Raw genomic sequence first — 23,803 nt, 5'->3', positions numbered from 1 at the left:
TCTCTGATAAATACTTAAATATATAATTTTTGGTGTGCGAATATTAAGATCCCTTGTTTAGTTTGTTACATTTGCTAGAGGAAGTAGTTCTATAAAACTTTACAACAAAACAGATTTAAGTAAAAAAAATCTTAAATTCCAATTGTTTTTCCTGTTTTATTAACTTTCTGATGCTTTTATTTCTAAATCCCTGTCCAATTTATTTATTATATATAAAAGTTATTTATTGTGTTTTCACTTTACAGCCAAACAATTTAATTCAACAGATAAAGAAAAAAATTCTCAGCAGAAAAGTGAATATAAAAAAAAAAATTATTTAAATATTTATTCACTAAAACATGAAGATGTTTTCCCTCTAAAATCAGTGAAATTAAGTTTCTTAAGAAATTGTTTTATTCTGGAATTTAATTAAATTAAAACACGTCTTAGAGAGCTGCTATAGAAAGGTTTTAAAAAATCAAATGGCTCATTCACTAAGTCTGTAAAATGCATTTCATATTCAGATTTGAGAAAAATCAAAATATTTGTCTTGTCTGAGAGCAGCATGTTTCATTTAAATTGTATGTATTTTGATTGCAGTTGGGTTAGCCACCATTCTCCTAGATACATACTGAGATACAGTCAGGAATAACTGTAATAATAATTTTATAATCCCCGACAAGCATGCGCCCTTCTCTGTGGATGGCAAAAGCAAATCATTTGTCCTTTTATCCTTGATGAAGGTGATCTCTCATATCCACAGAGATTAAGATGGTTGCTTACTGTGCTAGGCGCAGGGAGGCACTCCTTGTGAAACATATGCCTGCAATGGAACACTGTCACACTGAAGGATTTGGATGCATCTGAGGGGAAGAAAATAAATACATTACAATGAGATAGGGAAACAAGGGAGCTGATGGTTATAATAAATTTACCTTACCTATGCGAAAGATACTGACATATTCCATTATTTATGCAGAATAATAGTAACATCTTACATTTAAGTCGCATCCTTCAGCTTAACGTATTCCAACAATTCTACAGATTATTATAGGTGGCACAAGTAGCGCCACAGTTAACACTGCCGAACACTTTCCATCATGAAACACCATTTTCTAGTGCTTATAACTTTGCTAAACTTGATACATTTGGGCTGAAATTTTCTATACTACAGGTCTGCCTAAGGCTGATTTTTTTTATTTTTTTTTTGGTGTGGGGAGGGAAGGTCAGCTAAAACAGTTCAACCATTTCTGAGAACAAGGTAAGGGAAAATACGTTGTTTTGCCCACGTTAAGAAAAATTTCTACAACTGTTTGTTGAGAAGCTCTAGCACCTCCACGGTTTGGAGCCAGGACTTGAAATTTGGCAAGGGCCTGCTCTGCAGTCAGATGTGCTTTTTGATGTTCCCATGAAAATTCGCCCAAGTTATAAGCCTCTGAATAACTCTTATAGCACATATAAGACAAAGCCCTGGTTGGGATGATTTAGTTGGTTTTTATTTTTTTTTTGGTGTGGGGAGGGAAGGTCAGCTAAAACAGTTCAACCATTTCTGAGAACAAGGTAAGGGAAAATACGTTGTTTTGCCCACGTTAAGAAAAATTTCTACAACTGTTTGTTGAGAAGCTCTAGCACCTCCACGGTTTGGAGCCAGGACTTGAAATTTGGCAAGGGCCTGCTCTGCAGTCAGATGTGCTTTTTGATGTTCCCATGAAAATTCGCCCAAGTTATAAGCCTCTGAATAACTCTTATAGCACATATAAGACAAAGCCCTGGTTGGGATGATTTAGTTGGGGACTGGTCCTGCTTTGAGCAGGGTGTTGGACTAGATGACCTCCTGAGGTCCCTTCCAGTCATGATATTCTATGATTCTATATATTGTCCACAAATACACACAAGAATCACCTCACCAGTCATTAATATGCAGTTTTTAATGCATTAAAAACAGGCGGCCAACCATCACTGGAACATCCTCCTCGTCCAGATTTTCTACCACCAGAGGCCTGCGCTAGGTTTGATGTTGGTGGAGGTAAACAGTACAGCTACATTGTGAAGCTAGCTCATGGTCTGACAAAACCATTTCAGTTCTACTTTCTCTTCTATGCTATGTCAACATCAATTTGGCAAATGATGAAGAAAAAACAAAACTGAAATGAAAATGCTTCCTCGAATGCTCTGTGCCACTGCTCAGTAGCTGTCTTTATCACTAAGAAGAAAGTAATCTTATTCAAATACTCAGCCATAAGTATTCTCAGTTGGAGGGCTCAGGCCAACTTATTCTATTTAATCAAGCTATAACCTTCTCATGCTGAGGAACAAGTGAAAAAAAAACAACTATACATATTTTTTGTGTTATAGCGCCCTCCCAAAACATGTATCTTTTATAAATAATGCTTTGCTGAATTTCTATTTTCAGGGCTAATCTCAGAAAATGTTTTAAAACTGCAGTCTGTTATAAGAGAAGTGAAAATATCTTAGCACTGAATGAAGCGATATTTTTTTCAAATGCTCAGATAGTAACAGGTTTATTCCATGAATAATAATTTTTGATTTATATTTCCAAAAAAAGGATTCTCTCTCACAAGGTCTCTTTCCTACCAAACGTCTTACCTGAAGGAAGTATAGGGGAAAGACACGATTCACAGATATTCTCCTCTGTAAGAAAACAAATATTTTAAAAATAATGACAAAAAACATTGTGTTATCATCATGCCTCAAGCAGATATGGCCCTGTCTTTACTAAAGAAATTCCAGCATTCAATGCTGCATTTTGAAGAATTATTTATTTATAATGCTCTATGCAGTCTATTAAAAATTTAAGTATGAAACAGAAGCAGCCTTATTGTCAGCATGAAAATATGCAGTAAGGTGCTCAAATTCTGTGGAGAATGGACCATTTAAACACCTAGATTGACAGTCAGATCAGAGCTGCAAACCTACAGGAAGAGCTCTGAAAGAGGTTAAAAAAAATAGGGCAGTTTTTTCCCCGTGTACAGTATGCTGTGTCAGACGCTCTGATCCTCTGACTTTACAAATGTCAGGCTCTCTCGTGTTGGAATTATCATTGCATTTCCTTGAAGTTACACAACTGCTGATTTTTTTTTTTTTTTATCATTGGTGCTTTTGAAATCGTTTCAGGTATCTTTAAAAGCTGTGTTGTAATTTCTTGTTTAGGTTACATATTCTGATTAAGGGAACATTTGTGTAGCCGACAGGTCCCAGTAGGCAATACTTTTTATCTTGATCAGAACAGAGACTACTTGGATCAAGATAAAGTACCTGAAACTGGGACCTGTAGTTTCCAGATGCTAGCAATTCCTCATTAAAGATGAGGGCTAGCAGCATCCCATTCCATTTTCTGTAAATTAGGTATGAGGCCCAGGCCCTTGGCAAGCTTCCAATATGGTCCTTGGTTAGGCACCCATAGTTCAAAAGCAAAGAATATTGCTCAACAGTTTTGAAGGCTACTGCATTTTGTTTGTACCCACCATCCACACGGATGCCTTTCATTTGAGTTCGGTGCATTTTCTTCAATAGGGACAACGAGTCTGCAACAAGTATCTTCTTGCATCCCTCACGTAGCAAAATCTATCACAAAGTACACAACCAGATAAGATTGTGAAGTCAATTACCATACATGCAGATGGAGAAAACTGCACTCAGACCTTATCATACATGATGAGGCCAACCTTAAAAACTTCTCATTTGACTAACAAGAAATGCCACCTCAGTACTTAAAGCATTCCCTATATCAATGCTTCGCAAATTCTAAACCTTGGGATTCCCTGTGAAACTAAGGCTTTTCTACACTACGGGGGGAGATCGATCTAAGTTACACGACTTAAGCTATGTGAATAACGTAGCTGAGGTCGACCTACTTAGATCTACTTACTGCGGGATCCACACTATGCAATGTCAATTGGAAACACTCTCCTGTCGACTCCCCTTGTGCTTCTCATTCAGGTGGAGTACAGGAGTCGATGGGAGACTGCAGTTGATTTACCGGGTCTTCACTAGACCCACTAAATTGACGGACAATGCATCGATCGCTGCACGTCGAACCCCCGGTAAGTATAGACAAGGCCTAAGAAATGTTTGATTACCCTCTCCCAAAAAATATCTAAGCAAGCAAAATTTTTAACCATAACCAAACCACAAGCAAAGTTATGAAGTTTCAAAAGACAAACTTAATTAGAAAGGAGGGGAGGGGGTAAAAATTTTTAAATACCCACTCAATTCACTACAATGGATGAACTTGCTTATGGTAAGGTCCCAATGGAAGAAAATCTAAGGGAAAAAGGAGCTTAGGAGAGCTGGAAATTTCTCAAAGGCACAACAGCAAACTATCCCAACATGAAGGAAAGATATGTAGAATACTAAGAGGCCACTATGGCTGCATCAGAAACTCTTTAATGACCTGCACATCAAAAAGGGGTCCTACAAAAAATGTAAACGTAGAAAAATTTCTAAGGATGAGTATGAAAGAGTAGCACAAATAGGCAGGAACAAAATCTGAAAGGCTAAAGCACAAAATGTGTTAGACTTACCAAGGGACATAAAATGTAATAAGAGGTTGTATAAATACATTAGCAGTGAGAGAAAGACCAATAAAAATGTAGGTCATCTACTTAGTATGGACAGAGAACTACTAATAGATGACATCACGAAGGCTGAGGTGTTTAATGCCTACTTTGCTTCAGTCTTCACTAAAAATGTAAATTGTGACTAGATACTTAACACAATTAATATTAACAAGGGGAAAGAAACATTAGGTTAAAGAGAGAAAGAACGGGTTAAAGAATATTTACATAAGTTAGATGTATTCAAGTCAGTGAAACCTGATGAAATTCACCCTAAAGTACTTAAGAAACTAGCTGAAACAATCTTGGAACCGTTAGCAATTATCTTTGAGACCTTAAGAAGGAAGGGTAAGGTGCCAGAGGAATGAAGAAGAGTTAATATAGTACTTATCTTTTAAATGTACTCATCAGCCTAAGTTCAATAGCTGGAAAGATATTGGAACAAATTATTAAACAACCAAATTGTAAGCACCTAGAGGATAAAAGCATTATAGGTAATAGCGAACATGGATTTGTCAAGAACAAATCATGCCAAAATCAACCTGATTTCCTTCTCTGAAAGGGTTACTGGCCTAATGGATGGGGGGAAGCAGTAGAGGTAGTACATCTTGGTTTTAGTAAGGCTTCTGACAGTCTCCTATGACATTCTCATAAACAAACTACAGAAATGTGGTCTAGATGAGATTACTATAAAGTAGGTGCAAAACTCCTTGAAAGACCATACTGAGAGTAGTTATCACTGGTTCACTGTCTAACTGGGGTGATGAATCTAGTGGGATCCTGCCGGGTCTGTCCTGGGTCCAATACTATTCAGTATTTTCATTAATTACTTGGATTACGGAGCGGAGCACATGCTTATAAAATCTGTTGATTACTCCAAGCTGGGAGGGGTTACTAGCATTTTTTAAGACAGGATTAGAATTCCAAAACAACCTTGATAAATTGGAGAATTGGTCTGAAATCAACAAGATGAAATTCAAGACAGAGAAGTGCAAAGTACTACAGTTAGCCCTGGTCTACACTAGGACTTTAGGTCGAATTTAGCAGCATTAAATCGATGTAAACCTGCACCCGTCCACACGATGAAGCCCTTTATTTCGACTTAAAGGGCTCTTAAAATCGATTTCCTTACTCCACCCCTGACAAGTGGATTAGCGTTTAAATCGGCCTTGCCGGGTCGAATTTGGGGTACTGTGGACACAATTCGACGGTATTGGCCTCCGGGAGCTATCCCAGAGTGCTCCGTTTTGACCGCTCTGGACAGCACTCTCAACTCAGATGCACTGGCCAGGTAGACAGGAAAAGAACCGCGAACTTTTGAATCTCATTTCCTGTTTGGCCAGCGTGGCAAGCTGCAGGTGACCATGCAGAGCTCATCAGCAGAGGTGACCATGATGGAGTCTCAGAATCGCAAAAGAGCTCCAGCATGGACCGAACGGGAGGTACGGGATCTGATCGCTGTATGGGGAGAGGAATCCGTGCTATCAGAACTCCGTTCCAGTTTTCGAAATGCCAAAACCTTTGTCAAAATCTCCCAGGGCATGAAGGACAGAGGCCATAACAGGGACCCGAAGCAGTGCCGCGTGAAACTGAAGGAGCTGAGGCAAGCCTACCAGAAAACCAGAGAGGCGAACGGCCGCTCTGGGTCAGAGCCCCAAACATGCCGCTTCTATGATGAGCTGCATGCCATTTTAGGGGGTTCAGCCACCACTACCCCAGCCGTGTTGTTTGACTCCTTCAATGGAGATGGAGGCAATACGGAAGCAGGTTTTGGGGACGAAGATGATGATGATGATGAGATTGTAGATAGCTCACAGCAAGCAAGCGGAGAAACCAGTTTTCCCGACAGCCAGGAACTGTTTCTCATCCTGGACCTGGAGCCAGTACCCCCTGAACCCACCCAAGGCTGCCTCCTGGACCCAGCAGGCGGAGAAGGGACCTCCAGTGAGTGTACCTTTTAAAATACTATACATGGTTTAAAAGCAAGCATGTGAAAGGATTACTTTGCCCTGGCATTCGCGGCTCCCCTGGATATACTCCCAAAGCCTTTGCAAAAGGTTTCTGGGGAGGGCAGACTTATTGCGTCCTTCATGGTAGGACACTTTACCACTCCAGGCCAGTAACACGTACTCGGGAATCATTGTACAACAAAGCATTGCAGTGTATGTTTGCTGGCGTTCAAGCAACATCCGTTCTTTATCTCTCTGTGTTATCCTCAGGAGAGTGAGATATAATCCATGGTCACCTGGTTGAAATAGGGTGCTTTTCTTCAGGGGACACTCAGAGGAGCCCATTCCTGCTGGGCTGTTTGCCTGCGGCTGAACAGAAATGTTCCCCACTGTTAGCCACAGGGAGGGGGGAGGGTTGAGGGGGTAGCCACGCGGTGGGGGGAGGCAAAATGCGACCTTGTAACGAAAGCACATGTGCTATGTATGTAATGTTAACAGCAAGGTTTACCCTGAAAGAGTGTAGCCAGTGTTTTATAAAATGTGTCTTTTTAAATACCACTGTTCCTTTTCTTTTCTCCACCAGCTGCATGTGTTTCAATGATCACAGGATCTTCTCCTTCCCAGAGGCTAGTGAAGATTAGAAAGAAAAAAAAACGCACTCGAGATGAAATGTTCTCCGAGCTCATGCTGTCCTCCCACACTGACAGAGCACAGACGAATGCGTGGAGGCAAATAATGTCAGACTGCAGGAAAGCACAAAATGACCAGGAGGAGAGGTGGCGGGCTGAAGAGAGTAAGTGGCGGGCTGAAGAGAGGGCTGAAGCTTGAATGTGGCGGCAGCGTGATGAGAGGAGGCAGGATTCAATGCTGAGGTTGCTGGAGGACCAAACCAGTATGCTCCAGTGTATGGTTGAGCTGCAGCAAAGGCAGCTGGAGCACAGACCGCCACTACAGCCCCTGTGTAACCAACCGCCCTCCTCCCCAAGTTCCATAGCCTCCACACCCAGACGCCCAAGAACGCGGTGGGGGGGGGCCACCGGCCAACCAGCCACTCCACCACAGAGGACTGCCCAAAAAAAAGAAGGCTGTCATTCAATAAATTTTAAAGTTGTAAACTTTTAAAGTGCTGTGTGGCATTTTCCTTCCCTCCTCCACCACCCCTCCTGGGCTACCTTGGTAGTCATCCCCCTATTTGTGTGATGAATGAATAAAGAATGCATGAATGTGAAGCAACAATGACTTTGATCACCGCTTGCAGAGGCAATAAAGGGAGGAGGGGAGGGTGGTTAGCTTACAGGGAAGTAGAGTGAACCAAGGGGCGGGGGGTTTCATCAAGGAGAAACAAACAGAACTTTCACACCGTAGCCTGGCCAGTCATGAAACTGGTTTTCAAAGCCTCTCTGATGCGTACCGCACCCTCCTGTGCTCTTCTAACCGCCCTGGTGTCTGGCTGCGCGTAACCAGCAGCCAGGCGATTTGCCTCAACCTCCCACCCCGCCATAAACGTCTCCCCCTTACTCTCACAGATATTGTGGAGCACACAGCAAGCAGTAATAACAGTGGGAATATTGGTTTCGCTGAGGTCTAAGTGAGTCAGTAAACTGCGCCAGCGCGCCCTTAAATGTCCAAATGCACATTCTACCACCATTCTGCACTTGCTCAGCCTGTAGTTGAACAGCTCCTGACTGCTGTCCAGGCTGCCTGTGTACGGCTTCATGAGCCATGGCATTAAGGGGTAGGCTGGGGCCCCAAGGATACATATAGGCATTTCAACATCACCAACAGTTATTTTCTGGTCTGGGAATAAAGTCCCTTCTTGAAGCTTTTGAAACAGATCAGAGTTCCTGAAGATGCGAGCGTCATGTACCTTTCCCGGCCATCCCACGTTGATGTTGGTGAAACGTCCCTTGTGATCCACCAGAGCTTGCAGCACTATTGAAAAGTACCCCTTGCGGTTTATGTACTCGCCGGCTTGGTGCTCCGGTGCCAAGATAGGGATATGGGTTCCGTCTATGGCCCCACCACAGTTAGGGAATCCCATTGCAGCAAAGCCATCCACTATGACCTGCACATTTCCCAGGGTCACTAACCTTGATATCAGCAGATCTTTGATTGCGTGGGCTACTTGCATCACAGCAGCCCCCACAGTAGATTTGCCCACTCCAAATTGATTCCCAACTGACCGGTAGCTGTCTGGCGTTGCAAGCTTCCACAGGGCTATCGCCACTCGCTTCTCAACTGTGAGGGCTGCTCTCATCTTGGTATTCATGCGCTTCAGGGCAGGGGAAAGCAAGTTCCATGAAAGTGCCCTTCCACATGCGAAAGTTTCGCAGCCACTGGGAATCGTTCCAGACCTGCAACACTATGCGGTCCCACCAGTCTGTACTTGTTTCCCGAGCCCAGAATCGGCGTTCCACAGCATGAACCTGCCCCATTAGCACCATGATGCATGCATTGGCAGGGCCCATGCTTTCACAGAAATCTGTGTCCATGTCCTGATCACTCACGTGACCGCGCTGACGTCGCCTCCTCGCCCGGTAGCGCTTTGCCAGGTTCTGGTGCTGCATATACTGCTGGATAATGCGTGTGGTGTTTAATGTGCTCCTAATTGCCAAAGTGAGCTGAGCGGACTCCATGCTTGCCTTGGTATGGCGTCCGCACAGAAAAAAGGCGCGGAATGATTGTCTGCCGTTGCTCTGACGGAGGGAGGGGCGACTGACGACACGGCTTACAGGGTTGGCTTCAGGGGGCTAAAATCCACAAAGGGGGTGGCTTTACATCAAGGAGTAGTTCAGGCAGGACTTCACGGAGGGTTCCAATAAGAAATGGTGCACCTAAGTTATTGTTCTTATTGGAACAAGGAGGTTAGCCTGGCCTCTGATTGATATATGGCTAGATTTACCTCGCTGCACCTTCTCTGTGAGTGACTGCAGTGTGACCTAGAGGAATGAGTCCCCTAGACAGGGGAGAAGGCAAATGAGTACAAAACAAATCTGGTCTATTTCTTGTTTTGATCCACTCCATCTATCTTTTACATCTTTGGCTGGCAGCAGACGGTGCAGAAGGACTGCATGCCATCCACATCTCATGGCTGCTCGGCAGAAGACGGTGCAATAGGACTGCTAGCAATCCATATTGCCTGCCTGCTCACGATTAGACGGTTCAATAGGACTGACTGCAGGACTAAAGAGAATGACCTGGTCAAATCACTAAAAATTTAGTCCCTGCGCCCATGTCTGCCCAGGCGCTCCTGATCGACCTCACACAGGCGACCAGGAACACCTCGGACATGACGAGGATGGCTACCAGTCGTACTGTACCGTCTGCTGCCAGAAGGCAACGGGTTGCTGCTACTGTGTAGCAATGCAGTACCGCGTCTGCCAGCACCCAGGAGACATATGGTGACGGTTACCTGAGCGGGTTCCATGCTTGCGGTGGTATGGCGTCCGCACAGGTAACTCAGGAAAGAAGGCGCGAAACGATTGTCTGCCCTTGCCTTCACGGAGGGAGGGAGGGAGGGAACAGGGGCCGGACAATATGTACCCAGAACCACCCGCGACAATGTTTTAGCCCAATCAGAGTGCTCCATTCTGACTGCTCTGGACAGCACTCTCAACTCAGACGCACGATTGTTTGCCGTTGCTCTGACGCAGGGAGGGGCGACTGAGGACACGGCTTACAGGGTTGACTTCACGGAGGGTTCCAATAAGAAGTGGTGCACCTAAGTTATTGTTCTTATTGGAACAAGGAGGTTAGCCTGGCCTCTGATTGATACATGGCTAGATTTACCTCGCTGCACCTTCTCTGTGAGTGACTGCAGTGTGACCTAGAGGAATGAGTGCCCTAGACGGGGGGCGGAGGCAAATGAGTACAAAACAAATCTGGTCTATTTCTTGTTTTGATCCACTCCATCTATCTTTTACATCTTTGGCTGGCAGCAGACGGTGCAGAAGGACATATTGCCTGCCTGCTCACCATAAGACGGTTCAATAGGACTGACTGCCGGACTTAAGAGAATGACCTGGTCAAGTCACTAAAAATTTAGTCCCTGCGCCCATGTCTGCCCAGGCGCTCCTGATCAACCTCACACAGGCGACCAGGAGTACCTCGGACATGACGAGGACGGCTACCAGTCGTATTGTACCGTCTGCTGCCAGAAGGCAATGGGTTGCTGCTACTGTGTAGCAATGCCGTACCGCGTCTGCCAGCACCCAGGAGACATACGGTGACGGTTACCTGAGCGGGCTCCATGCTTGCGGTGGTATGGCGTCCGCACAGGTAACTCAGGAAAAAAGGCGCGAAACGATTGTCTACCCTTGCTTTCACGGAGGGAGGGAGGGAGGGAAGGGGGGACTGACGATATGTACCCAGAACCACCCGCGACAATGTTTCAGCCCCATCAGGCATTGGGATCTCAACCCAGAATTCCAATGGGCAGCGGAGACTGCGGGAACTGTGGGATAGCTACCCACAGTGCAACGTTCTGTAAGTCGACTCTAGCCTCGGTACTGTGGAAGCACTCCGCCGAGTTAATGCACTTAATGCACTTCTGTGGGGACACACACACTCGAATATATAAAACCGATTTCTAAAAAACCGACTTCTATAAATTCGACCTTATTCCGTAGTGTAGACATACTCTCAGTTAGAAAGGAAAAAAAATCAAATGCTTAACTACAAAATGGGGAATAACTGGCTTGGTGGGAGTACTGCTGAAAAGGATCTGGGAGTTATAGTGGATGACAAATGTGAGTCAACAATGTGATGCACTTGCAAAAAAGGCTAATTTCATTCTAGGGTGCAGTCACAAGAGTTTCATATGTAAGACATGGGAGGCAGTTGTCCTGCTCTACTCGGCATTCATGAGGCCTCAGCTGGAGTACTGTGGACAAACTGGAGTGCATTAGGAAAGATGTGAACAAATTGGAGAGATTCCAGAAGAGAGCTACAAAAGGATAAAAGGTTTAGAAAACCTGACCTGTGAGGAAAGGTTTAAAAAACTGGCCGTGTTTAGCCTTGAGAAAAGAAAACTATGGGGGGACTTAACAGTTTTCAAATATGTATAAGGTTGTTATAAAGAGGAAGGTGATCAATTGTTCTTTGTGAAGGTAGAACAAGAATAATGGGCTTAATCTGCAGCAAGGGAGATTTGGGTTAGATAATAGGAAAAACTTGCTAACTATAAGCAGAGTTACATACTAGAATAGGCTTTCAGAGGAAAGTTGGGGGGGTTTAAGAACAGGTTAGACAAACACCTGTCAGAAATGGTCTAGGTATACTTGGTCCTGCCTCAGTGCAGTCGGGGTGAGGCTGGGGGTAGGGCGCTGGACTACATGACCTATTAAGGTCCCTTCCAGCCACTCTTTTCTATGCTTCTAGAATCACATTGGTCCCTTCTGGCCTTATAATCTATGAATTCAGCTCTTCTAGCTGGCAAGACAGGTTAAGTGAGCCACTCAAGATGAACGATTGAAGGTATCAGCAAGGGGACAACTCATCATTAAGGAAAATTTTCTTCAGCATGTTTGTCCACATGGATTCCCTTCTTCATGTGCACACTTCCCATGAGCACAAAATCGATTAATTTGGTCAGCGGTGTCAGCTGGAGCCATGACTGCACCCTGCATGTCCTTGCTCCCCACCCTCCTCCAAGGGCATAAAGGGCTGAGCAAGGCCATCAACAACCTGGGTGTATTCCTGAATGATTTTGTCCTGTTGATGTAAGATGACAATGCCCTTATTACATCAAGTGTGAAGTTTAGCTTCCTCTGGGGTGGAATGAGGCTTCGGAAAGAAAATGGGAGGTGAATGGATTGGTTTATATGGAACTCTGCCACAACCTTGGGCAGAAACTTGAGGTGAAGTCTGAGAGCCACCCTGTCCTTATGAAACTGTATAATGAGTACCTGTTATCTTCCCTACCCTTCACGCTAATGTAATAGTCATTAACAACAGCCTTCATAGACAGGCGATATAAGGAACAGGTTGCTAAAGGATCAAAAGGAGGACCCATCACCTTGCTAATACTATACTGAGGTTTCCGAAGAGGAAAGGGGCTCCCACAAAGAAGGAAAAACATGAATGATGTCCTTGGGGAATCTAGCCCTGGAGCGTGGAAAAAAATAGTATGGATAGGAGGGTGATATGCAGATATTGCTACTAAGTGGACCCTTATGGAGCTGCTGGAAAGTCCAGATTTGTTTCAGGACAAGCAAATAGTCCAATATTGCTGAAATTGGAGACGTCAAGAGAGAAAGCTGGTACTGACATGCCGAAATAGAGAACCTCTTCCATTTAGCTTTGTAGATCAGTAATTGTGGTTCTAATTAACACACACTGGCACACTGTGCAGAGAAAAGGTGGATGCTGCAGAGGGTTCAGTCTCATTGCCGCAGGCGGTAAGAAGGATAGTTGGGCCTGCTTGGTCCTTTGGCCCTTGCTGGTGATGGGGAGGGCACAAGGATATCTAAGATGCAGGCACAGCCCCAGCGGACACTACTGGCCAAAAGAAACCAATCTTGTATAATTGGGGTACATGTCCTCCAAGAATGGAATCCATATGGACAATCAGTGGATGAATTTGCACTTATGCTCCAAATTTCAAGACTCGAGTTCGTATATTACCAAGATAAAGGCACCTCACTTCCATAAGAAAGACGAGTTTGCTAAGAAGGGATAATAAATCCTATTGAAAATACTGACAGCCCCATTTCAAATCTGGAAGCTGCAGGCATGCTCTGATTCAGACAGATGAGCCAACACTTCTGAACCAGGAGCAATCACCCACACCAAATGGAGAGCTGCACATTGTCTACTGCTGGCTCTCTCAGTCCTCTGCCTTTTATAATTGACAGCAGAAATCAAACCTCATGGCCCCAAGATAATCCCAAGATGTCTTCATGCCCCAGAAAACTACTAGAAGCTGCATCATGGGGCACCTTTGTAATCACCAAGCCTGATTCCAAGTAAGAATTTGTTGTCTTCTCACAGAGAGCAGAATTCTTTCAAAATACACTACCATAAAAGCTGTAGCCTTCCCACTATCTTCCTTGCTCCTCCCACACCTCCTCACTTCTCACCCCCACAAAAAGGGGGAGGGACAGGCATTTTCCTACAGTGCCCCACCACTTCCAACCAATCACTTATATCCTCCATCCTATACCCACGTTCATTACTCCTTTCCCAAGATCCTGGTCTCTCTCCTCCCAGGGGCAACTTCCTTGCCAGTTTAATGCCCTCATCCCAGCCAATTTGTATGTATACTTAAAACAAAAAACCCCCAAAAACCTAAAAATGGAAAGAGGAAAAAGAGAACCATCATGTTACAGTGATTCCTTCTACGTCCTCCAAGAAAAGGCACTTGGGAACACATTACATGTACTAAACATTTCCAAAACACTTACAACTAAGATCCTTCCAAGTTTATTTTTGTTCAAATGTATTTCACACTGACAAGTCATTTATACAGAAGCTTTAGGTGCCAAGAAAATTAATCAAAGCTTTAGCTTTCATATTTTCTTAGTGAAAGTCTCAGTCCTTCTGCATTTCTCTAATGCACTTCATTAGATGGACATTATTGTTCAGCAATACTGTAAAATGCAAGCTTGGAATCAATGACGTTGAATTATGTACAGTATTAAACAGTCCCTAACGATGCAGAACCAAGGAAGACATTTAAATTTCCACATGAAGCATGTTTATGCAAATATAACAACCCTGAATAAGTCCCAGGTTCCCATTTTTCTATACTGTGTGGATGGTTTGAAATAATTAATTTCCATGAAACCAGTTTTCAAACAGCACTCTCGGTCACAGTTTTTAGTTTGACAATCCTACAAACAAAATGTGCTGTAAGAGGAGAATGATTGCACCACCACTTCTGATTATCTGTACTCAAAGAAAAAGTGAATAAAATAATCTGGAACACTCAGCTGTATAACTAATTGAAAGAATATATCATAGCAGACTGAATTACAGCTAAGTAAACAGTTTCGAAAAACTGAAATCACCACACTCACAGGTTGCAAATGAATTACAGTATGTAGGACTTCCCAAAAATTAGCTAATTATACATCTGAAGTACATTTTATTAATTCATAGACAATAAATCTCTGAACATTTTAAATTGGGCATGCCAGTGGGTGACAGTCATATTCTCCAGCACTAAATACATCAAAATATTAAATCATACAACCTCAAAACACAATGAACTGAATTCAGTTCTACAATGCATACAAAGTTAAAAACAGTAACACTAACTTTTTAATACCTGCTTTATTTCTCAGGAGACATCTGATTCTGACCCCATGGGTTCTGCCCCCTCTTCATCCAAAAAGGACCACAGTGAAAGACAAATTCCACTTAAACTATAGAGTAGTGGCTTACACTTTTAAAATGACTTTTAAAAAATGTCTGGAAGCTTTTATGACAGAACAGCCGGATGAAACAAATTTGCAGAATAGGAGCGTTCCCCTATTTTAAATGTTAGAAGTCTTCAAGGGATTTAAATGTTAGAAGTCTTCAAGTCTTCAAGGGATACCACATAGGGATTCATCACTTATATTTCAGGTGTGTGAATGACAATGCCTTAGGAGGTCTAAACCACTGTATGTAGTCCATTCTCATTGCCAGAAGCAATTATTGAAAACAGGACTTTAAAGGAGTTACATTTCACATTTGTTTATGTAATAGAAATGAGTAAAACCAATTAAATCAGAAGAAAAAAATCAAACTATTTGGTACTTAAAAATATAGGCCGTATATAAGTGTTGAGAAAGAGAAGCTTTAGAATAGATGAACCAGTAGACACATTTATGGCTATGGAAAACCTGTAGAAGACTCACTGTCAAACCTTATTCTGCTAATAATTCAATAGAATAGGCAAGAAAAAAATTACAGTGCAAAGAGGTCCTAGGTCAGAGCTCAAAATTCCACTGACACAGATTCAGGGAGTTTAAAGACTAACTGGATAATTTAATAACTACGTACAGAAAAGAGAAGCAATGGAAAAAATGAATCTTTTAAAAGAATCATTTGCCATTATTAGGACGAAAAGGGCATATAGGTAGCCAATCTTGTCTAATGGGACCTAACTCACTAATAGTGAAATAGGGGGGAAATTTACAAAGAAACCATAAATGCAGCAGGATCAAATTCTCTTAGACAAAAAATGATTGTTCCTCTGCAGCAAATGTCCCAGGAACCCTAACTTCCTTTCTAGAAAAGGGTGAGATTATTAAAAGGGAAAAAAAATCAGGAGAATGAAACAAGGAGAAAAATGTGACACTGACACAGTACCTTTCACTTTATTTAATAAATAACCTCATGAACCAAGCCCTTTGAAAATAATGAAACTTTCATCCTCTGTTTTGGTCACATTACACTGCATTTGGGCAGATACTATCAGATAATTTGGTGACCAGCCACACAAACTTCCATTTAATTGATAAGGCCTGATTCAGCAAAATACATAAAGATATCCTCAAGTCCATCCCTATTCAGGAAAGCACTTAAGCATGTGCTTAAATTTAAGGGCATACTTAAATGCCATGAAAATCAACGAGCACGTCCTTAAATTCTTTCCTGAATTGGGGCCTAAATGAGTTTAAATTTCTGAATGAAATCAAGGAAGAAAGAAGATCTGTCACAACAAAACACACATCATGTAGATATTGTTATCAATAGACACAGGTAGGCTGTGTGCAAGTTGTGTGTGCCCCCTAGTGGTCACTCTGAGAATCAGCAGCTTATTTATATTGTATTTAGGACAAAATAAGAATGAGGTGGACTGAAATAAACAGAAAACATTCAACATAAATTTTCCAGATGGATTTTTAATCAGCATTCAACCAGTCATGATAGAGAACTTAAGTTCAGTCAATAGAGATAAGAAAAAAAGGTCACAGTACCTGAGTATAGTCATCAAGTACCTGAGTAGTCAAGAGTTATTAAAAATACTAAAAAAAATTGGTTATATATTTGATATAAACAAAAAAGATCTTAGAGTAAGGGATGTCTTCTGAGCTATCCTTCTGCTACTTGTAGAAAAAAAGGGAATATGAATTAAAACTATTTTTAAAATCAGAGGTACCATCTTAAATTTATCACAATGATGCATATGCAACATTTGCTCACTTCCGTGATTAATGTAAACTAAATTCCACTTTAGTACAACCTGAAGCTGAAGAGACTCTTATTTTATCAATGTGGAAAAAGAGATGTGCTTAAACTGTGCAACAAGTGACTGAATAAGAAGAATATTTTTATTGGTCTTTTTTACATCAGAACACTTACTGAGGCAAGGACCATATTTCTGTACATTCTAAAGATGGGTCCACAAAACTTATGTCAAAATGTTCAGATATGAGTGTTTAAAGTTATGTACCTAACTTATATTTAGGCACTTGTAACTTCCACCATCATTTGTAGTAGGGAGGAAACAGACTGAAGTTTGAGAATTTTGGGTCAAGAGAGTTTGCTACAGGTGCAGAGCTAAGGTTGTTTGGACTCATCAGCTGTGCAGGTCCATATTTTCAAATGTTTGAAGTTCTTCAAAGAGTAACCTTAAACTTGAATGTCCTGAGTTTTAAACAGAGGATTTTTAATAACAAAAATGTTCTTGTACTTTTAGAATACTTACATGTTCTTTGGTTTAACCAAGTGCAGGTCTGGGAATTTACAGTGTACACAAGATTTTAACAGCAATGAAATACTTTATTCCATAGAAAAATACTTGACATTGGTACTCTAATAGAATTTAAGAGTTGCTGCAATATAATAAATGACTGTGGGTTGGTTGGCAGGGAAATCCTCTATGATACAAGTAAAAGTGTAAGTTAGTTATTAAAGACGTGCTATCAAAATTATTCTACACACAGTCTTTAAAACTAAAGATTGTTTTTGGCTATCTGTTTTCCAAAAAGGACTGAAAGTTTTAAAGCAGCTGAAAACAAACCAGGAATTAAAAATAGTAAATTATTGCTTTATTGTCAGAATTTCAATGTAACCTGCTGTAATTTGGTGTGCCTGCCAGAGTTCTGATTGTGATTTAATTATATTTCAAATGCTGGCGGCAGGATAGCAATTTATTCTCTGTTAGATAAACCACCGCTCATAAGCCTGTCACTTTTGATGCATGAGTGGACCCACTTTTAATAGAATGCACAATTTTATAGCAATATAAATTAAAATGCAGTTGTCAGTGGCCTACTTGATTTATGATTTAATATTCATCTCAGTGAAGAGTTAGATTTAAAGAGTTAGATATAAAATACAAGAACTTCCAAGTTGTGGCTTTAGCCTACATTTTATTCAATTTACCACTTCTGGAAGAACCTGAAGAGCAGCTTTGTGTAAGCTCGAAAGCTTGTCTCTCTCACCAATAGAAGTTGATCCAATAAAAGATATTATCTTACTTACCTTGTCTCTCTAAAGTACTAACTAGCAAATAAATACAAGTTTTAACATACCTAACTGACTGAGTTTATTACATAAAAATGCATAAAGATGGGTAAGATAGGATTGAACACTGCTGGTGGTGGAGACCATGAGGTAGGAGAGAGTCATTTAAACCGCTAAAACTAGGGCTAAATAAATAAATAAATCCCACTGTAAATTATCACTCGTTCATCTTAATCCGTAATACCAACAGTTGGAGCAGCCACTGACCTTTTCAGTATACATCATCTAAGGCTGCTCAGTATAGGCCTACACCATCACTGTCCTTAAAGTACAAAGGCCATCTGTGACTTGTTTAAATCAATGCATACATCACACTCCCATGGGTGAAGCTAACTAGTGATAAGAAGGGTGGAAAAATTTGGGAGGAAGTCTTATCAGACAAGGCTGCACTGTAGCTGAAGCAAACATCCTCTCTCAGGCTGGATGGGGAGAAAGAGGAGAGAAGTCAGCATTATTCTTCCCTTTCTGGAGGTGGGGGAGACTGTCCTTCACTCTCTTAGATGACGGACTAAAATAGAATGGAAGGATGACAGAGATTGTGTCATACTGAAACGAGGTGGCATTGGGCAGAAAGAGACAGGCATGTTGACAGAGAAGGAAGGCAAAACTGGAGTAGGAGATACAAAATATGGCTAACGAGGAGAAATTGGCTGAGATTTTGAAAATACTAGCAGAGAGGGAATTGAATGGGGGATGAGGATTCAAAGGAAATTAAGGAAACTCAAAGTCAGCACATCCACAAAGACTAATTTATCCTTTTTTTTTTTTTTTTGGCACTCAGGCTAATATAGAGTCCTATTACCATCATAAAAATACCAGAGATGCAAAGGATTATATTAGCTTATCTGTACAAAGTAGCTCAAATTAACCTATCCTCACTTTTTCCAGTACCATACATACTGCAGTCAAGAAGAGGATTTTTCAACTTCAACACTTACAAAATATTTATGTTCATGATAAACACAAATCTTAATTATGGATACAGTGCTCAGATATTACTTCTTGCCATGTCTTTTAGCATGTGTACGCCCACACGCCAGACAGACACACACACCCCTACAGGTAACACAAACCTTAGTTATCCATGAAGAAGACTACCAAAAAAAATACTACTCATTCTACCACCACCACATAATGGTGTGGTATAAAGATGCTGGCCCCCTTAGCTGTGTTCTTGACTGCCGCACAGTGAACTGCATGGCATTCAACTGATCTACCTCATCATTTAAGCATGAAGGGCTGAGTTGATCATGTTGAGAGGTGAATCTGTGTTTCCAAACAAACAAAGCTGGTCAAACCCGATTCTTAGCACTTATCATGGAAAATCCCAAATATGTGTCGCCTCTGTATAAATTGAGCGCTGCCTGTACCAATCTCTGGCACGGTAGTTCAGGTGGGCTGATTTATATCTGTCACTGACAGTCTTGTTGTGCCACTTATGCTTTTGGTGCCCCTGGCTCGCCAGCTGCGTAGTGGCATTCCTTGGTACACAGAACTTGGAATTCATTGATCTTCCATTCTTATAATATGTCCATACCAAGAAAATGATGATGAAAACAGTTCTTGGGTTTGGCTTTGGATGTGGGCCTTTCCTTATCTTGTCCTGCCACTTCATATGGGGCAGCTGACTGACACAACAAGAACAAACGTCAATATGGTGTTCTTCAGCCTTGATCAGTGCCCACATCTCACTTCCACACCACAGAGCTGGTATAGGATCTGCAGGTTTGGAACAAGCAATGTCACAACGTTCCTCACACAGGTTGCTGAAAGGCCTGAAACATGGCAGCAGTTGCTGCTATATAAGCATCCACATCTTTTGAGCACCCTCCAGTACTGTCTAGGGTACTGCCCAAATATTTGACAGCTGCCACCTGCTCCATTTCCTATCCAGACAGGTTAATATTAGTTGTAATCTGGAGGCTAAATTTGGTGATAATGGCCAGAAATGTAGTTTTATCTGGATTAACAACCAGACCCATGCACGCTGCTTCTTGCCTGACTGGATCAGCCATCAATTGTGGCAATTCACCAAACTGCGCCAATGAGATTATGTCATTGGTGTATTCGAGATCCCAAAGCAGAATGGTGTCCAGTTCAATGCCACCAACAGCTGCCTCCTCAAGTTTATCCATCAACCAATCAATGCCGATACCGAACAACAATGGTGACAGAATATAGTGTTGCCAACCTCTCGTGCAAACAGGCAACAATGCCATGTATCTGCCACTGACTCGAACACAGCTTCCTGTTTCACTGTAGAGCTTGTCTATCAATGACACTATCTTCCCAGGGATGCTGAGATGTCTCTTCAGATCCCACAAGCTTGCTCAATGCACTGAAACAAAGGTCTGAAGGATATCTATGTAAATAGCGTTGTGCATGACTTATTAAATGCAGCTATCTTCTCAAAATGATGTCTTAAGGTAACAATCTGGTTGACAGTGGAACAACCAGATCTACAGACACACTGAGTATCCTGGACTTTGACACCAAGTGCATTGTTGATTCAATACATTAACATGGAAGTGAAGACTCTCCCTGGAACTGACAATAGCGTAATACTTCTATAGCTGCTACATTCAGCCTCATCACCCTTTTTGAACAGAGGTAGAATAACCCCCCTTCTTCCAGTCACTGGGGATGATATTAGTATGCCTGGTGGTCTGGGAGAGTCTTTGCAGTTACAGCACAATACTGTCACCTGTCTTCAGATACTTAGGAGTAATGCTACAAACTCTTGGTGTCTTCCAAGACTTCAATTTATGGACTGCGATCTAGATCTCTTTTTGGTTGATGTAGGTGGCTCTACGGAACTTCCTGCCCCTTAAGTGGAAGAGGGACTGCAAGTGGCGGACAACTAAGAAGCATCTTGAAGTGATCTTCCCATGGAGGCAACTGATCCAGCAGACTCTGGACGATGCTGCCATCCTGATTCATTTTATTGAACAAGCTGGTGCCACCTTCCCTGGAAGACATTGTAAAGTTGAAAGCAGGGTGAGGAGATGGTGACTGCAGCAGCCTGTTCTAAAATGGCTGAAGTGAGTCGACCATCACAATTCCTTATCTTTCGTACATGACTTGATGACTCTCTGTAGTCAAACCCATTCAGCCTTAGCTTTTACTCTTAACAAACATCTCTGAACACCCAAACTGGAGCTTTGCTTTTTCTTTAGCTCAGGTGGTGTGTACATTTCCTCCCTGATCCATGGATGATGTTTGAAGGGCTGAAGCCCTAGCACTGGGCTTGCGGTGGCCACTAGTGATGACTTGAAACACTGCCTTTCCTCATCGGATGACAGAGGGAGTGAGACTTAAATCTCTCATGCTTTAGGGCAGTTCAGAACAGAAAACTGTCGGATAGCTTGGTTGCCATAAGAGCTTTGGGGAAATGGGACCAATTTTGGCCCTCTAACTCATAATCAAAGTTGGAGATGCACTTTCCCATTTGGAAAATGAGATATAATTGTGAGTAAAGATCATTAACGTGCTTTTAGATGAAAAGATGAAAAATGGCATAAAGACCTGAGCATTAGTATTAATAATAAGGAATGGCAAACAGGTAATTTAGTTTGCTACACAAATTTGAAGAGTCAAATACATGAGGCAAGATCCTCAGCTGTATAAATCAGCATAGTTTAATTGAAGCCAATGGAGATACATCAGTTTATAGCAATGGAAAATTTAACATATGGAATCCAGACCTTGTTTGAAAAGGTGCATTTTACACCATCAATGACATTTTAGCAGCAGTCTTATTTCAAGCAGTAGCTTATAGATTCTTTTGTAAGGAGAACTAGTCCCTATATTATTATTTTTTGCTATACAGCTGTAATTGCAAACCAAGCATAAATTTCATTAAGCCCCCCTAACTTCTATTAGCTCTATGACAGAGGTTCCCAATCTTTTTCTTTCTGAGGCCTCCACAACTTGCTATAAAAAACTCCTCGGCTCACCTCTGCCACAACAACTGGTTTTCTGCATATAAAACTAGGGCCTGTATTAGGGGTAACAAGCAGGGCAATTACCTTGGGCCCCATGCCACAGGGGCTCCTGTGAAGCTACATTGCTCAGGCTTAGGCTTCAGCCCCAGGTGGCGGAGGTCAGGGCCCTGGGCTTCAGCGCTATGCAGTGGTGCTTCGGCTTTCTACCCTGGGCCCCAGCGAGTCTAATGCTGGCCCTGCTTGATGGCCCCCCTAAAACCTGCTCACTTCCCCGCCCAGGGGGCCCCAGACCTCTGGTTGAGAGCCACTGCTCTATAAGATATATATTTTAGTCCTAGAGCTATCTGGATCTATTCAAAATGAAATCACTTAAAAACCACAGAGCATTCTATCTAGCAATCTAGCTAGATATGTGTTAGATTCTGTATTGTTTAAATGGCTGATAAAATAAACTGTGCTGAATGGAATGTATATTCCTGTTTTTGTGTCTTTTTGTAACTTAAGGTTTTGCCTAGAGGGATTCTCTGTGTTTTGAATCTGATTACCCTGTAAGGTATTTACCATCCTGATTTTACAGAGGTGATTCTTTTACTTTTTCTGCAATTAAAATTCTTCTTTTAAGATTGCTTTTTCATTGTTCTTAAGATCCAAGGGTTTGGGTCTGTGTTCACCTATGCAAATTGGTGAGGATTTTTATCAAGCCTTTCCCAGGAAAGGGGGTATAGGGCTTGGGAGGATTTTGGGGGGGAAAACACGTTTCCAAGTGAACTCTTTCCCTGTTATACATTTGTTAGACGCTTGGTGGTGGCAGCAATAAAGTTAAAGGGCAAAAGGTAAAATAGTTTGTACCTTGGGGAAGTTTTAACCTAAGCTGGTAAAAATAAGCTTAGGGGGTTTTTCATGCAGGTCCTCACATCTGTACCCTAGAGTTCAGAGTGGGGAAGGAACCTTGACAAAGGCTAATAGATTATTTTAGATATCCATTTGCATATTCTACAACCCTATCCTGAAGGACGACCCATTATTCTCACAGATCTTGGGAGACAGGCCAGTCTTTGCTTACAGGCAGCCCCCCAACCTGAAGCAAATACTCATCAGCAACCACACAACAGAACCACTAATCCAGGAACCTATCCTTGCAACAAAGCCCATTGCCAACTGTGTCCACATATCTATTCAGGGGACACCATCACAGGGCCTAATCACATCAGCCACACTATCAGAGGCTCGTTCACCTGCACATCTACCAATGTGATATATGCCATCATGTGCCAGCAATGCCCCTCTGCCATGTACATTGGCCAAACTGGACAGTCTCTACGTAAAAGAATAAATGGACACAAATCAGACGTCAAGAATTATAACATTAAAAAACCAGTCGGAGAACACTTCAATCTCTCTGGTCACTCAATTACAGACCTAAAAGTGGCAATTCTTCAACAAAAAAAACTTCAGAAACAGACTCCAACGAGAGACTGCTGAATTGGAATTAATTTGCAAACTGGATACAATTAACTTAGGCTTGAATAAAGACTGGGAGTTGATGGGTCATTACACAAAGTAAAACTATTTCCCCATATTTATCCCCCCCCCCAGCTGTTCCTCAGACGTTCTTGTCAACTGCTGGAAATGGCCCACCTTGATCATCACTACAAAAGGTTTTTTCCCCCCGGCTCTCCTGCTGGTAATAGCTCACCTTACCTGACCACTCTCCTTACAGTGTGTATGGTAACACCCATTGTTTCATGTTCTCTGTGTATATAAATCTCCCCACTGTATTTTCCACTGAATGCATCCGATGAAGTGAGCTATAGCTCACGAAAGCTCATGCTCAAATAAATTTGTTAGTCTCTAAGGTGCCACAAGTCCTCCTTTTCTTTTTGCGGATACAGAC

General features: G+C 42.0%; 2 protein-coding genes across 9 annotated transcripts in view; one reads left to right on the top strand and one right to left on the bottom strand.

Moving 5' to 3' along the window:
- VPS41 (VPS41 subunit of HOPS complex) overlaps positions 1-23,803 on the bottom strand; it is a 175,240-nt gene that overhangs the window by 2,423 nt on the left and 149,014 nt on the right. For 7 of the 8 annotated variants that reach the window (XM_074945318.1, XM_074945320.1, XM_074945316.1 and 4 more), the window contains 3 exons: positions 3,465-3,564; positions 2,587-2,631; positions 763-842 (listed from right to left, as the gene is read on the bottom strand). In XM_074945318.1, the coding sequence (XP_074801419.1) occupies positions 763-842; positions 2,587-2,631; positions 3,465-3,564 (225 nt within the window). Of the gene's footprint in view, positions 1-762; positions 843-2,586; positions 2,632-3,464; positions 3,565-20,707; positions 20,934-23,803 lie in introns of those variants that run through there. The other variant, XM_074945322.1, reaches the window with a different exon arrangement.
- On the top strand, positions 6,098-7,511 carry LOC141982867 (uncharacterized). The gene is made up of 2 exons (XM_074945328.1): positions 6,098-6,500; positions 7,089-7,511. Exons 1-2 carry the CDS (start codon positions 6,098-6,100, stop codon positions 7,331-7,333), a joined length of 648 nt encoding a protein of 215 aa, XP_074801429.1. The 3' UTR covers positions 7,334-7,511.

The sequence above is a fragment of the Natator depressus genome, chromosome 2 (genome assembly GCF_965152275.1).
Source record: "Natator depressus isolate rNatDep1 chromosome 2, rNatDep2.hap1, whole genome shotgun sequence".
Taxonomy (NCBI): domain Eukaryota; kingdom Metazoa; phylum Chordata; order Testudines; family Cheloniidae; genus Natator; species Natator depressus.
The sequence above is the reverse complement of the archived record's forward strand: the minus strand, read 5'-3'. Positions and strand labels throughout refer to the sequence as shown.

Excerpts from the sequence above, each read along its gene's own strand:
- LOC141982867 (XM_074945328.1), top strand. The coding sequence starts at position 6,098 with ATGAAGGACAGAGGCCATAACAGGGACCCGAAGCAGTGCCGCGTGAAA. Across the intron at positions 6,501-7,088 it reads AGGCGGAGAAGGGACCTCCA|CTGCATGTGTTTCAATGATC; the intron begins GTGAGTGTACCT and ends TTTCTCCACCAG.